A 13,942-nucleotide genomic window follows, 5' to 3' on the forward strand; every position below is an offset into this window, starting at 1 on the left:
AGGACTGAAGTCTGTTTTGCAAACAGCTCAGGCCTATCACAGATTGTTTTTAACAAAAATGAGGACTGGGGAAAGAGAAATGAAGTTTTGAAACTTTGCCATACATCCGTTATTAAGTTCTAGTCTCATTAGTTGTTTTAAAGTTCTTGCCTACATTTTAAACTAACCCTGCTTATTCCTGTCAACCAACCAGCCATCTGTGGCTGCAGCTCAGGGACAACAGAGAGGCATGGGTAATATAAAAATCTGGGAACATGTTCTAGTTCTGGGCAATTATCCTACAAATCCTGCCAGGTAATCTGTAACCCCAAGGTTTCCTTTTTTTGAGGGGGAGAAAGTAAGGAGAAGGAAGCGAAACAAAGCCAAGCCCATACACCCACTTACAACAGCACAACCCATCTACATGGCTCACAGGTATCAAACAAACTTTGTTGTCATGGTTACGGCCTATAGTGCTCCCACTAATAGTAGTCTTAATATTCATATTTGGACCCTATATTCTAAACCATATATTCTTCTTGGAAAGTTTATCTCTTCTCGCCTAAAAACCATCAAGCTTCAGATGGTGCTGCAAATGCAGCCGAAAATGAAACCACTCTCCCACCAGGGACCCTGAAATCAACCCCAGGAGGAGCCCTGGCTGCTGTTCCCACACAGTGCCACTCCCCAGCAGGAAGTAGCCAGAAGAAATCGTCACAGTTTCCTCTCACAGCAGTTAGGGGTTCTATTCCTGAGGGTGAAATATGTTATAGGAGGCAGAAAGAAAGTATTTAGGTAGACAGGGTAAACTGAGTCCCTGGCAGAAAACTTTCCTTTTAACAAAAAGCAGCTCAAAACTAGCTCTTTTTCTAACCTCATGCAGTTCAAAAAATCACTTCTCTTCTAACAACAAGCAGCCTAAAAGTTCAGGCTGTAAAACACAGAGAAGACAGCTTGAGCACAGAAGGAGAGGGCGAAGTCTCCTGGGTAATCACCAAGCTTCATACTTATACAATGGCCCCAGCAAAAGAGGGGGTCTTAATAAGCACATTCCTTTTCCTCTAGGTACACTAAGATAGAGAAGCTAAAAGCAGACTTGGGGGGATGTCTGCAGCTGCCAGAAGATGTATGGGAACAGACACAGAAATTCTCCTTCCCAGATAAGCAAGACAAAGAAACACAGAGTAGGAGTCAGCCTCTGTGGTCAGGGAATGGGATAAGACCTAATTAAAAAAACCCTCCGCTCTATACAGATAGCACACCTGGTCCCAACTAAACCATCAGGCTCTAGGAGGATAAGGGTCCCCTCCTCATGAGCTCCCTCCTCAGTAGCCCATTTATGAAAACCCTAACATTTTCACTATCACTTGGCAACCGGCTGGGATCCCTCTCTGTGATGGAGAGCTGTTCTTTTCTTTTGTCTATTAAATTCCTGCTCCAAACTCACTTGTGTGTGTGTGTGTGTGTGTGTGTGTGTGTGTCTGTGACTGCAATCTCCTTGTCCGTGACACCAAAAACCTTGGTATTTACCCCAGACAACAAGGCTGCTTCACCAGCCTTCTCACATTAAATTCCACACATTGCATGTCAGTGCTGTCACAGCTGTGTCTATCACCACAGCAACAAGCAGAGGGACTCAAGGCAAGAATGTGGAATTAGCACGGATTGGCCTAAGCTTGAGATGGGGATCTGTCGAGTGTGAGCCAGGGCTCAGTTCCACTCACTATGCCACTTGGTAAGAGTTACTTGGCCTTTTTGGGTCTCAGTTTCACATCTGTAAAATGGGCTAAAATAACAACAGGAATAGCTCCTTTCACTAAATCACAAGTTGCTGCATATATCCAAGGAGGTAACGTTTGTGAAAGTGCTTTGTAAATCTTATGGCACCATATACATACCAGCCCTGATTGGAAAATAAATACATTTCTAAAATTTAATATGCAGATTCATGATTTTGTAATTCAGAGCAGGTTTAAACAATTGGGGAAATCCATGAGTATATTAAATTTATCATTATTAAAGTGAAGAACTAATGCCTGTCCCCCTCCAATTTGTCCCAACTTATCTCAACTTCTCCCATGTGTTTTCTTTCCCTCCCTCCGTCTCTTCCTTCTTTCCTTCCTTCTTCCCTTCTTTCCTTCTTTCTTTCTTTGAGATGGAATCTCGCTCTGTCATCCAGGCTGGAGCGCCATGGCAATATCTCAGCTCACTACAACCTTCACCTCCTGGGTTCAAGTGATTCTCCTGTCTCAGCCTCCCAAGTAGCTGGGATTACAGGTATGCGCCACCATGCTCGGCTAATTTCTTTATTTTTAATTGAGACGGGGTCTTGCTATGTTGGCCAAGCTTGCCTCAAACTCTTGGCCTCAAGAGATCCGCCTGCCTCAGCCTCCTGAGTGCTGAGATTATAGCCATCAGCCACCGTGACTGGCCTCCCTTGTGTTTTATTAAAGGAAGGCCCACATGATGGCCAGGAGACATGGTGCCCTCTTGTGTGACCCTGTGTTGTGCAGTGCATGCAGGAGGATTCACTTCCCGCAGGACACTTACCAAGCCCTTTCATGGCCTTCCTCAGGGTCTGGGCATCTTCCATGGCATTGAATCCTGAAGCAGCTTTGACAGTACCTCCTTTAGTTGCCTGAGCACACAGAGAGCAATGTTACTGAGAGGCAGCCTCTTTTTTTTTTTTTTTTTTTTTTTTTTTTTTTTTTTTTTTTTTTTTTGAGACGGAGTTTCGCTCTTGTTACCCAGGCCGGAGTGCAATGGCGCGATCTCGGCTCACCGCAACCTCCGCCTCCCGGGTTCAGGCAATTGTCCTGCCTCAGCCTCCCGAGTAGCTGGGACTACAGGCGTGCGCCACAATGCCCAGCTAATTTTTGTATTTTAAGTAGAGACGGGGTTTCACCATGTTGACCAGGATGGTCTCGATCTCTTGACCTCGTGATCCACCTGCCTCAGCCTCCCAAAGTGCTGGGATTACAGGCTTGAGCCACCACGCCCAGCGAGAGGCAGCCTCTTACCAACACAGAGGCATATCATTCCGCAAACATTTGCTGAGTACTGACCATAGCCTAGACAGTATTCCAGGTGCTGGGGATATAGCAGTGACCACAAAAAATGAAGCTCTTGCTCCCTGGAAGCTGATGCTCTAGCTTATGGGAGGCAGACAGTAAACAAGCCTAAAATTCACATTCCATAAAGTGCCTGGGGGTGAGTAGCGCTGTGAAGCAGACAGAGAGGTCCTGGAGGGCCCGTTCTGAGGCGTGACACTGAGGCTAAGAGCTGAATGAGAGGAAGCAGCTGACCATGCAAAGATGGAGGCAAGGGTTAGGGCAGAGGAAATGGCTTCTGCAAAGGCCCTGAGGCTGGAACTAGCTTGTAGGGAGAGCAGGATGGAGGCCAGTGTGGCTCAAGTTGGTGGGCAAGGAGGGGAGGGGGAGATGAATGACATCTCTATGGAATCCTATTCCCCACAAAAGGGAAAAATATCGAACCTGAATCTAATCAAGCTTCTAGAGCCAAAAACAAATTTACAGTAAACAGAGGAGAAAGGAGAATGTGAAACCACACCAAAGGATTGCAGTCAGCAAAATCCAGACTGAGATGCAGCACTTAGCCAACGATCTAGTTTCTTCCACAAATAAATTGCAAAGGGAATTTAAAGAGAGAGATAGAAGGAGGGAACTACTGTTTAAAAGACATTGGAAAGGAACATCAATGATCATAATGTGAACCTGTAGTGTCATAATTTGGATCATAAATCAAACAGTTAAAAAAAAAGACATTTATGAGACAATGGAAATTTGAACACTGACTTGATATCTGATGACACTAAGGACTTGGTTTTAACATTTTTAGGTATAAATTGGCATTATGGTGTTATTTCATTTTGAGAAGAATTTAATCTATTGAAATAGTTTACAGATGAAATGATAAGATATCTTGGGTTTGCTTCAAAATCACACAAGTGGAAAAAAAGAGGAGGTAAGTAGAAATGAAGAAACAGGCCGGACGGAGTGGCTCACCCTGGTAATCCCAGCCCTTTGAGAGGCTGAGGCAGGCAGATCTCTGGAACCAGGAGTTTGAGAACAGCCTGGGCAAACATGGTGAAACCTCATCTCTACAAAAACATACAAAAAAATTAGCCATACATGGTGGCATAGGCCTGTAGTCTCAGCTGCCCAGGAAGCTGAGGTGGGAGGATCTCTTGAGCCCAGGAGGTGGAGGTTGCAGTGAGCTGAGATTGCACCACTGTGCTCCAATCTGGGCGACAGAGTGAGACCCTGTCTCGAAAAAAAACAAAAACTAAAAACAAGAGTGGCCATCAGTTAATAATTATTGATAGGTACGCAAAGGGGTTCCTTATAGTATTCTGTTTACTTTTGTGCATGTTTAAAGTTTTCCATAATATAAAAATTTAAATGAATGAATTAAAAACAAATATAAGGAAAAAATAAATAAATATAAGGAAATCAGAGAGGTGGGCTGGGGCCAGCGCAAGGCAGTCCTTCCAAGCCAGATGAGAAGTTTGCATTTCATTCTAAGTACAGTAGGAAACCACTGACACGTTTTAAGCAAGTGGATGGGGACATGTGATCTGACTTATCTGTTTAAAAGATCCCCAGGCTGCTGTAGGGAGATGCAGAGACCATTTGAGAGCCTGGGCCAAGATCTGGGGGTGGGATATGAGCCAGACGAGGGTGAAATAGTTAAGACAGAAATAAACAGAAGAACAGACAGCTCAGCACATGTTTTGGAGCAAAGGCGACAGAACTTGCTGATGGACTGACGTGGGAGGTGAGGAAAGAAAAGAATCAAGTAAAACTCTAAATATTTTCCTGAGCAGCTGGGTATCATTTATCCAGAGGGAGAAAACTGGAGGAAGACTACCAGATTTAGGGTGGCAGTGTGGGGTGGGCTTTAGAAGTTCTATGTTAGAAATATTAAGTTTGGGATGTCCATTGAATATCTAAGTGGAATTGTCAAAAGGACAATTGGTTACACAATATAAGTCTAGAGGTCATGCCCAGCATAATAAAGTTAGGATGCATCAGCATTTAGGTGGTACTTGATGAGATGACCTGGAAAGAAAGTGAAAATAGGGAACAGGGACTTGGGATAAGCCTGGGTCTCTCCAACAGTACAGGTCCAAGAGACGACAGCCCAGAAAGGATGGCTTAGAAGGGACAGTCCTTCAGCTCATAGGAAATCCAGGACCGTGCACTGTCCAGAGGCTGAGGAAGGAGGGATTAGCTGGTGCCTGGTCTACTGAGAAGCTTAGTGGGAAGGAGCATTGGCATTGGAGTGGGGTAGACCCGGGGTTGATTCTTATCTTTACCATTTTCTAGCTGTGTGGCCTGGGGATGTTTCATTTTTCTCACTTGTATATTGGAAATAATGATAACTTACAGAAACAGGATAATACAGGAAAGCACTTAGTACAAAACCCAGAAAAAGTAAACACTAAAACAAAAACTCAGACTTGATGCTATCATCATCATCATTATCATCATCAAAGAGGACTTCAGCTGTACCTCTATAATAAATAAAATAATGAGATTATTTTGCCTATTTCTTGTATTATTCCTCCACATAAGTCTATGGGGTAATGCCAAAGCAGAATTTAGGATGGAGCATTTGTACAAGGTGGCAAAAACGGTGTAGAATAGAGCTAAAGTTTTCTGATAATCTAACTGGATCCAAAGAATGTAATATGGACCATCTAAAGGAATAGAGGATTTTTAAACCGTTAGTGCAGTTCTCTAGCAAGGCAGATTTGAGCTTCCTGCATTAGACCACCCTGGCCTAGACCTCTCAGGTCCATCGTGGCCCACATCAAGCCCACTCAAGTCCTCAGATACCCAGGGTATGGACCTTCTCTGCCAGAAGACCAGGCTTTCATGTCTTGGATACAGTAAGCATTGGCACTTGGTCATCATCCTCTATACATCTGGCAGAGGAAGGTAGATAGAAATTTATGACATCAACTTTTTTGGGCACCGTTATTGGTTGAATTGTATCTCTACCCCAAAAAAGACATGTTGAAGTCCTAACCTCCAGCATCTCAGAATGTGACCTTATTTGGAAATAGGGCCACTGCTGATGTCATCAGTTAAGATGAGGTGATACTAGAGCAGGGTAGGCCCCTCTTCCAATATGACTGGTGTCCTTATAAGATGATGTGGATATGTGAGGCACCATAAGACAAAGGCAGAGATGGAAGTTATGCAGCAGCAAGCCGAGGAATAGCTAGGATTGCCAGCAAACCCCCAGAAGCTAGGAAGAGGCCCAGAAGGCTTCTGCACAGGTGTCAAAGGGAGCACAGCCCGGCTGACATCTTGTTTTGGATTTCTGGCCTCCAGAACCGTGAGGCAATAAATTTCTATTATTCTAAGCCACCCAGTTTGTGGTATTAGGTTGGTGCAATTACTTTTGCACCAACCTAATATTTTGTTTTGGCAGCCTTAAGAAACTAACAGAGGCATTTTACTTCTTTTCTTCTATCATATATCAGTAGTAGTACGCAAATTGGTGATTTGCTGTCAGAATTCCAACATGGCCTTTGGCCTCAGCATGAGATAGCTTCCTGAGATGAATGTTTCACAAGGTTCTTTTGGAACTCCCATATTGAAAAATTTTTGGATGGCACTCAAACACTACATTCAACTCTTAAGCAAACTCCATTGCTGAGGGACACTGCTATGGGATTAGAATTAATATATAACAAGGTGAATCAATAGAGGGATTGGCAAGGCTGGTTCCATTTATCAGTTAGCATTCTTAGTGACTCTTTCTCCAGGAAAAAGATCAAGAAATGTGTTCCCTGTTAGCATGATAAATATCCAAATTGATTAAATTTCAGGGTATAATATACCATTATCCATTCTGGGAAGACAGGGAATTCTGTTCCAAGAGGACCCTTTGTGGTAACAGGCAAAGGAAACAGAAAGGATATAGGAAGGAATGAGAACAATGAATAGATAGATGCCATATCACAATTGATTAAATATTGTTATTACATTATTAATGAAGAAGATAGGTGCCAAAAAGACTGGAATACAATACAATGGAATACTAATGAGCAATACATAGGAATGGAGGAACAAACAAACTACTGATGCAGCAACATGGATGAATTGCAAAAAAATGTGATGCCCAGAGAAAGAGTCAAGGCACAAAAGCATACCTACTCTATGCACTCTATGATTCCGTTTACAGGATGTTCTAGAACAGACAAAACTAACCTATAACACTCAGAACAGCAGTTGCATTTCTTGTGTGGAGTGGAGGGCTAGGGGGTTGATCTGGAAGGGGCATGGAGGAGCTTCTGGGAGTGATAAAATGTCCTGTCTCTATAGGGGAGTAAGCTATGTGGGGATATACATTTGTCAAAACGTATCTACCAGGAACCCTAAAGGATGTGCATTTCACTATGTGCAAATTATACCTCCACAAGACATGTTTTAAAATCTTGAAAACAATGATTTAAAAACATATTGTAGAGAATTTGGAATTTTTTTTTAATTAAGAAGAAAATTAAAACACTTATAACCACTATTTAGAGTAAATAATTTTAATGATATGAAATGTAATATAAACATTGTATTATCTCATTTGCATAGAGAAGAGATAATGCATAAGATCAGAGTGAATACATAACTTGTTTCCTATATTCCTATACTAAGGGGAGGAAAAGGAAGACTACAGTTATTATTTATGCTCTTATTACTGTTCTTTAAAAATCATTATACCTATGAGTAAGGTCTAAAATAAAATAATGGCAAATAGTTGGTATTTCCTATCTTGTGACTGTGTAGTGTGGTTTTCTCTTTAAAATGTCCTTTATCTGTCTAATAAATAATAGTCATGATAGAAAAACAGGTTTAAGGAAGAAAGATGAGAGCAACGGAGGTAAGTTTCTAGAGTGGAAAGCACACAAAGGGCCACATGATCACAGTCTTCATTTGTAGGAAAGCTGTGAGCCTGCTGAAGACAGGAAGAGCATCTCATTAATTCTGAGTCCTAGTGCCACATGTGGCACAAAGTAGGGACACCATAAGCATTTCTGAATAAATATTCTCCACATCGGCTAGGCACAGCGGCTCATGCCTATAATCCCAGCACTTTGGGAGGCCACGGTAGGAGGATCGCTTGAGGCCAGGAGTTCGAGACCAGCTTGGGCAACATAGCGAGACCCTCATCTCTATAAAAAATAAAAATAAATAAATAAATAAATATTTAAAAAAAATTATCCATGGCCAGGGAGAATCAGTCAGCAAGAAACTGATTTTAAACTAAAGCATGAGAGATTTGGGGCACACATGAACATGCCTTTGACTGTCAGAGATCATGAAGAAATTCTGGAATACCTAATGCAAAAAAAATTTAAGTGTATATTACTATTTGTCCAGGATACTTTACACATCCTTCTTCCTAAAGGAAGGCATCTCAAGCTGGCAGCCTCTCCATTTCCTATCTAGGTATAAGATTTCTACTTCTATTATTGCTTCTTCCAGAAGACCACAGATCAGAATTACTTAGAATTACTTGTCTATTCAGAAACCGTATTTGGGTGAGAGACAGAAGGAGAGCAGATGGCCAGCCTTAGACAGAGCCATGTTTCAGCAAAGAGGCTCAGCTTCCACCTCAGAGCTGAACTTAACAGAACTCTCAAAGGGATTCAATTCCATGCTTGTTCCAAACATCAGATAACCAAGGCCCAAGGAGTCTGATTACTGTCTAAAGCAGGGGGCGGTTGACAAGCCCATATTGCTAAGAAGCACCCTTCTTGATGAGCCTGAAATGATGCTACTTCAGAATGTTGATAGCAGTCCTGTTCTGGTGGTAGAACCTGCAGAATTTTTAGTTTTTCCTTTTTAATTGTTCTAAAATAAACACATAGTGCTTCTGCAGACAGAAAACTACAACTCGTTTCTATATTCTCAGGATGTTAAAAGGATTCAAAGAATTCTCTCTTTGAATCAATTTTCAAGGTCAAGTTGCTTACCACCCCTTAAAGAAATTTAAATGATGTTTAGAAATAGACCTGCCTTTTCATGTCCTCTTCCTTCCCCTCTGTTGAATAAACAAGGCTTTGTTTAAGCTAACAGTTGTTGAGTCCACATTCTGTACCTGCTGGCAGCTGGTACTAGATAGGTTGAGGCATTTCACAACTTACCATGGCCATGACTCTAGGTCAAGATCAGAGTTCAGTCACCCAAGCAGAAGTTCTCCTGTGATAAAAGCAAAGGTAAAATGATTGTGATGAAGGAAATGGCATTAAAATCATTAATCAGGATAACTTGCAGTATGCATGAAGCTAAGCCATGAGGAAATGACACCCAACTTTATCAAAAGGCCAGGTACTGATTAGCCAAAGATATAAGGGGTGGGTTAGTAATTAGAGAAACTGTTTTAAAAAAGTCAACTTTATCATACTAGTAAAATATTTTCCTACCTGCTCTTCTATTTGGAGATACACATGACAGAAATGAATCCTATTGTTTTGTTAGGGTAAAGCACCATTACTTGTACTCAAGCTGGACACAGACTCTGAACTGAATGTAACAGCAGATCAGAAGAAGCTCCCCCTTTAAGAAAAGAGATAATCTAGCCTACAGCATACCAGCCTCCTCTCTGTGCATGCATATGTGTGAGTATGTTTGTGTGCGTGTACGTGTATGTGTAATGACAGGCCAGCAGCCCAACCAGCATTAGAATCTTTTCATTTCCCAATGGCGATTTTCAGTGCCACCACTCTAGGATTAAAGATGTTTCTTCCCTTTAAGTTGCAGCCTTATACATTCAACTTTGTCCTGAGTTTTCAGCTCCCTCTCTTTCATCATGAAGACTTGAATCATCACACATTTTTTTAACCCCTCCAAACCAATTTTAATACAAAGGATGCAAACATCTATAAATGAAACATTTGGTTCTTCTGACCCTTCTGGGTGTCATGGGAGAGAATGCTGTTGAATGAAAATGACAACAGCTTGGCTTCAGATGGAATTGGACTATTTAAAATTGAGTTTCCCGGAAAAGCAGGCACCGATTTCTAGAAGGAAATTAACTCCTTATCAAAGCTATTTATTGAGCCAATATGGGTGGTTAACATCTTCACTAGTATAAAGTAGCCCACTGCAGGACTCTCAGACTCAGGTGAGCTGAACCGAGTGTACTCGGTCAGACTGCAAGGGCACTGATGAAGCTACTCTGAAAGCTGGCTGTCCCCATCCTCCAGATGAGGACCACTCCGATTTTATCCCAGGGGCCTGGTCCATTCCTCCCATACTCCAACGGTCACACATTATACAAGGTACCCTGCTGCTTCCCCACTTCAACTGCTCTGAAAACCAATTAGCAAAACCTGTTAAAAAAAAAGAAGGGAAAAAAGCCTCACTATCTCATCCAGGCTGCCTGCCCCAGCCCCCCAACTGGAGGCATGCCAGGTGGGGGAATGGGCGGGGACACAGGGGGCTGTCCTCCGGGGGCACAGCAGGAGGTGGGTAGCTGGCAGGTGGCAGGCCCAAGCCTGGAGGAAGGTGAGGGGCGACTGCGTGGGTAGGGGTCAGGTGTGGAGGTGGGGGTGGGGGGTAGCCAGGAGTAGGAGGTGGGATGGCAGGTTGGGGGAAGGAGGCCAGGGGAGAAGGCATAGGCGGTGGGGGTGGGTTGGGCGGGTAGACGTTGAGGTAGTAGGGCAGGTGTGCAGGCCGGCCGTTGGCGGGAGGGCCCCTTGGCCTTCATCATGGACTGCAGGCTCTGGTAGCCCTCTCCAGACATGTAGGAGCTGGTGGTGGACATCATGGTCATGTAGCTGGAGTGCGGTAGGGTGGGGGCCGGTGTGGCAGCGGTGGTGGCTGGTGCACAGTAGCCAGGTGGGCCGGAGGAGGAATCTGGACTTTGGGGAGGTCAGTGGTATCCACAGGGCCTGGCGGCTCAGCCTCACCTAAGGCAGCAGCGAGGGGAGGCTTTTGGTCTGGAGGTGGGTGGGCTGGAGGCAACGGTGGGTGAGTGGTCCCAATCTTGGGAATTTTAGGTGGCGGTGGTTCTGCTTTGTTCTCTTCTTTGGGAGAAACAACCACGGCTCGCTTAGCCTGTCGGGGAGAACTGGGCTACAGAGAGGGTTTCTTGGGCTGCTGGACTGGCTGCTGCTACTGGGCTGGTTGCTGGGGGTCATTCTACTGGGGCTGGGATGGTTCGGAGCCTTGAGACGGTTGTGACTGTTGTACTTGCGGTACTTGTGGTGTAGGCTGAAGACATGGGGGCTGTTGCAGCTGATGGGGGTGTGATGAGGCATCTGTTGTTTTCCTTGTGAGTAAAGATCCAGGATTTGGTGGCATATGTCTTCCAAAACGTCGACTGGGACATCTTGAACAAACCGTTCCCACCATCTCCTATACATGGGTTTGGAGGTCCATTCTTGTATTTCGAATTTGCACAAACGTCCTGCAAGATACATCACTGCTACCGCTATGATCTCTGGTTCCCTGAAGTGACACTGCAGGGAACCAGAGATCATATGTCACTGCAGTGACAAGGTGGTGCAGAGACTGTCATTTACAAATGTCCATGCCATTTGAACCAACTTTTGAATTTTGTTTTTTATCACCTTTGAGTTGCTTTGTATATTTGAGTAGGAACTGGTATGGATGTTCCACCTGTAAATCAAACTTGATGGTCTACAGTAAGAGTCTCTCCAGAACCATTACTTCCTCCTTTGGGTCATCTCCGAACTGGCCAAACTGTGCATCATTTAATAAACTACAAGCTGTTTTGATGATATCTTTACATTTTTTTGGTGTTTCTTCTACCTTCCCAGCCAGAAAGAGGCAACAGGCTCCTGTCACATATCTTGGGAATTACTTGAAGAAATGAAACATATAGAAGCGATGAAAATAAATTATTCCCATTGCCAGGGTATCATAGTGTAGCCCCAAACGTGCCCACATCAAAGATGAACCGAGTGCCCTCTCGGCGGTACCGGACCTCAGTGGCTGGATCAAGTCCTTCAAGTTGTGAGGGTGTATGAGCCAAGTCTTTCTTATCCCAGTACCAACATGGTTTTGTGTGGTCCAGGTTTGCTGAAGTTACTGAAGGGCTTGAATTTTCTTTATTCTCCTTCATTTATTGAGGTAGACTTGTTCTTTCCAAAAGGTTCTCTGAAAATGTTAGAATCCCCTGGTTTCAGGCAAGCCCCTTAGCAACGTCTCTCCGTGCCAACTGCGGCCATCTTGCATGTGGAATCCATCACACATTCTTTTCAATTGTTCAGAATGCAAGAAATGTCTTCACTGCACTCTAGAACGCTTGCGGAGTTCTCATGATATATAAACAGCCCTCTAATGGCAGCCTACCAACTCCTGTTCCCATACCTAAGTCATAAGGACAAGCCTCCTTTTCTTTTTTTTTTTTTTTTTTTTTTTTTTTTTGAGTCAGAGTCTCCCTCCATTGCCCAGGCTGGAGCGTAGTGGTGCAATCATAGCCCACTGCAGCCTTGAACTCCTGGGCGCCAGCGATCCTCCTGCCTCAGCCTCCCAAGTTGCTGAGACTACAGGCATGAACCACCTGGTTAAGGCTCCTTTTCTCAGAATTTAGTTAGATCCTTGATACTCAAGGAGTTATCCTAGAACCAGGAGTACAGGCATTCCTGGGAGCTTGTTAAAAATGCAGAATCTGGCTGGGCACGGTAGCTCATGCCTGGTAATCCCAGCACTTTGGGAGGCTGAGGCAGGTGGATCATTTGAGGTCAGAAGTTCAAGACCAGCCTGGCCCACATAGTGAAACCTCCTATCTATTAAAAATACAAAAATTAGCTGGGCAGTAGTGCTGTACACCTGTAATTCCAGCTACTCAGGAAGCTGAGGCAGGAGAATCACTTGAGCATGGGAGGTAGAGGTTGCAGTGAGCCAAGATCAGCCCACTACACTCCATTCTGGGCGACAGAGTGAGACCCTGTCTCAGGGAAAAAAAAAAAAAAAAAAAAAAAAAGCAGAATCTCAGGCCCCTCCCTACTCCAGACCTACTCCCAGAATCTGCATTTGTACAAGATTCCCCATATATGTGCCTGCACAGTAGTTTGAAAAGCACTGGTCTAGATAATTTGACCAAGCAGTGTGCTTTTCAGTGATAACTAAGTCCTTCTTAACCCACCTGATGACCACTTAGGCCTTGTTTGGTCACATTTGCTTTTCACCTTCCAGTTTCCTTCTTCCTTGTTTCGCATCATTCATTGCTGACTTGCCTTCTATTACCTGGAGGTTCAACTAAGGGGAGAATCAACTAGTCCTGGGGCACAGCCTGAGCAAACGTGCAGAGGTGGGAATGAGCTACAGGTTCAGGGATAATGAGGAAATTCAGGTGTGACAGCAGAGGGCTCATTCCAGGGAAGGCTCAGAAACAGGGTTGGAAAAGCCAAAGCAAATTGAGTGGTAAGGGCCTTGCATGGCTGACTGAGGAGTCTGGCTTTATAGTATACCATAGGTCATGGGAATACAGTGGAAAGGTTTTTGTTATTTGCAGAGAAATGCTATAATAAAAGAAAAGCTTTAGCAAGCTATTGTACTTTACTATAGGGTAAACTGGAATGAGAGAGAGGGGAGTGAGGGAGAAGGAGTCAAGAAGGTTTGAGAGATGACTACAGGAACAGAGGGGAAGAGGCAAAGGCCTGGGCAGGGTGTGGCACTGGAACATGACATACGTGGGATGTTTGGAAGGGAGACTTTATCGGATGCAGTGACTCATGGGCTGTATAGATTTACAACCACCAAATATTCCCAAATCACCTCTAACACACCTATCCAAGTGCTTGTTCTGTTAATAGAGATAATGCAGTGGATAAGACAATGAACCTGCTGTCAAGGCATTTATAGTCTACCAGGAGAGATAGACAACACGTTTATTTCACTTTATTTTTTATATAACCAGACATCTTAATCTTTTTTTTTTTTTTTTTTTTTTTTTTTTT

The 13,942-nt window shown here is 43.7% G+C and overlaps 1 protein-coding gene and 2 pseudogenes across 2 annotated transcripts in view; all 3 read right to left on the reverse strand.

The window, feature by feature from the left end:
• ANXA4 (annexin A4) overlaps positions 1 to 13,942 on the reverse strand; it is a 79,765-nt gene that overhangs the window by 29,728 nt on the left and 36,095 nt on the right. The window contains exons 2-3 of one of the 2 annotated variants that reach the window (XM_032291857.1): positions 9,158 to 9,212; positions 2,530 to 2,617 (exon numbers count right to left, since the gene is read on the reverse strand). In XM_032291857.1, the coding sequence (XP_032147748.1) occupies positions 2,530 to 2,617; positions 9,158 to 9,166 (97 nt within the window). In that variant the 5' untranslated portion in view covers positions 9,167 to 9,212. Of the gene's footprint in view, positions 1 to 2,529; positions 2,618 to 9,157; positions 9,215 to 13,942 lie in introns of both variants that reach the window. The other variant, XM_032291858.1, reaches the window with a different exon arrangement.
• LOC116560480 lies at positions 9,221 to 11,497 on the reverse strand (annotated as a pseudogene).
• LOC116560482 lies at positions 11,279 to 12,121 on the reverse strand (annotated as a pseudogene).

This window comes from Sapajus apella, unplaced genomic scaffold (genome assembly GCF_009761245.1).
Source record: "Sapajus apella isolate SASKATOON/1434 unplaced genomic scaffold, GSC_monkey_1.0 scaffold26, whole genome shotgun sequence".
In the NCBI taxonomy this organism is placed as follows: Eukaryota; Metazoa; Chordata; class Mammalia; order Primates; family Cebidae; genus Sapajus; species Sapajus apella.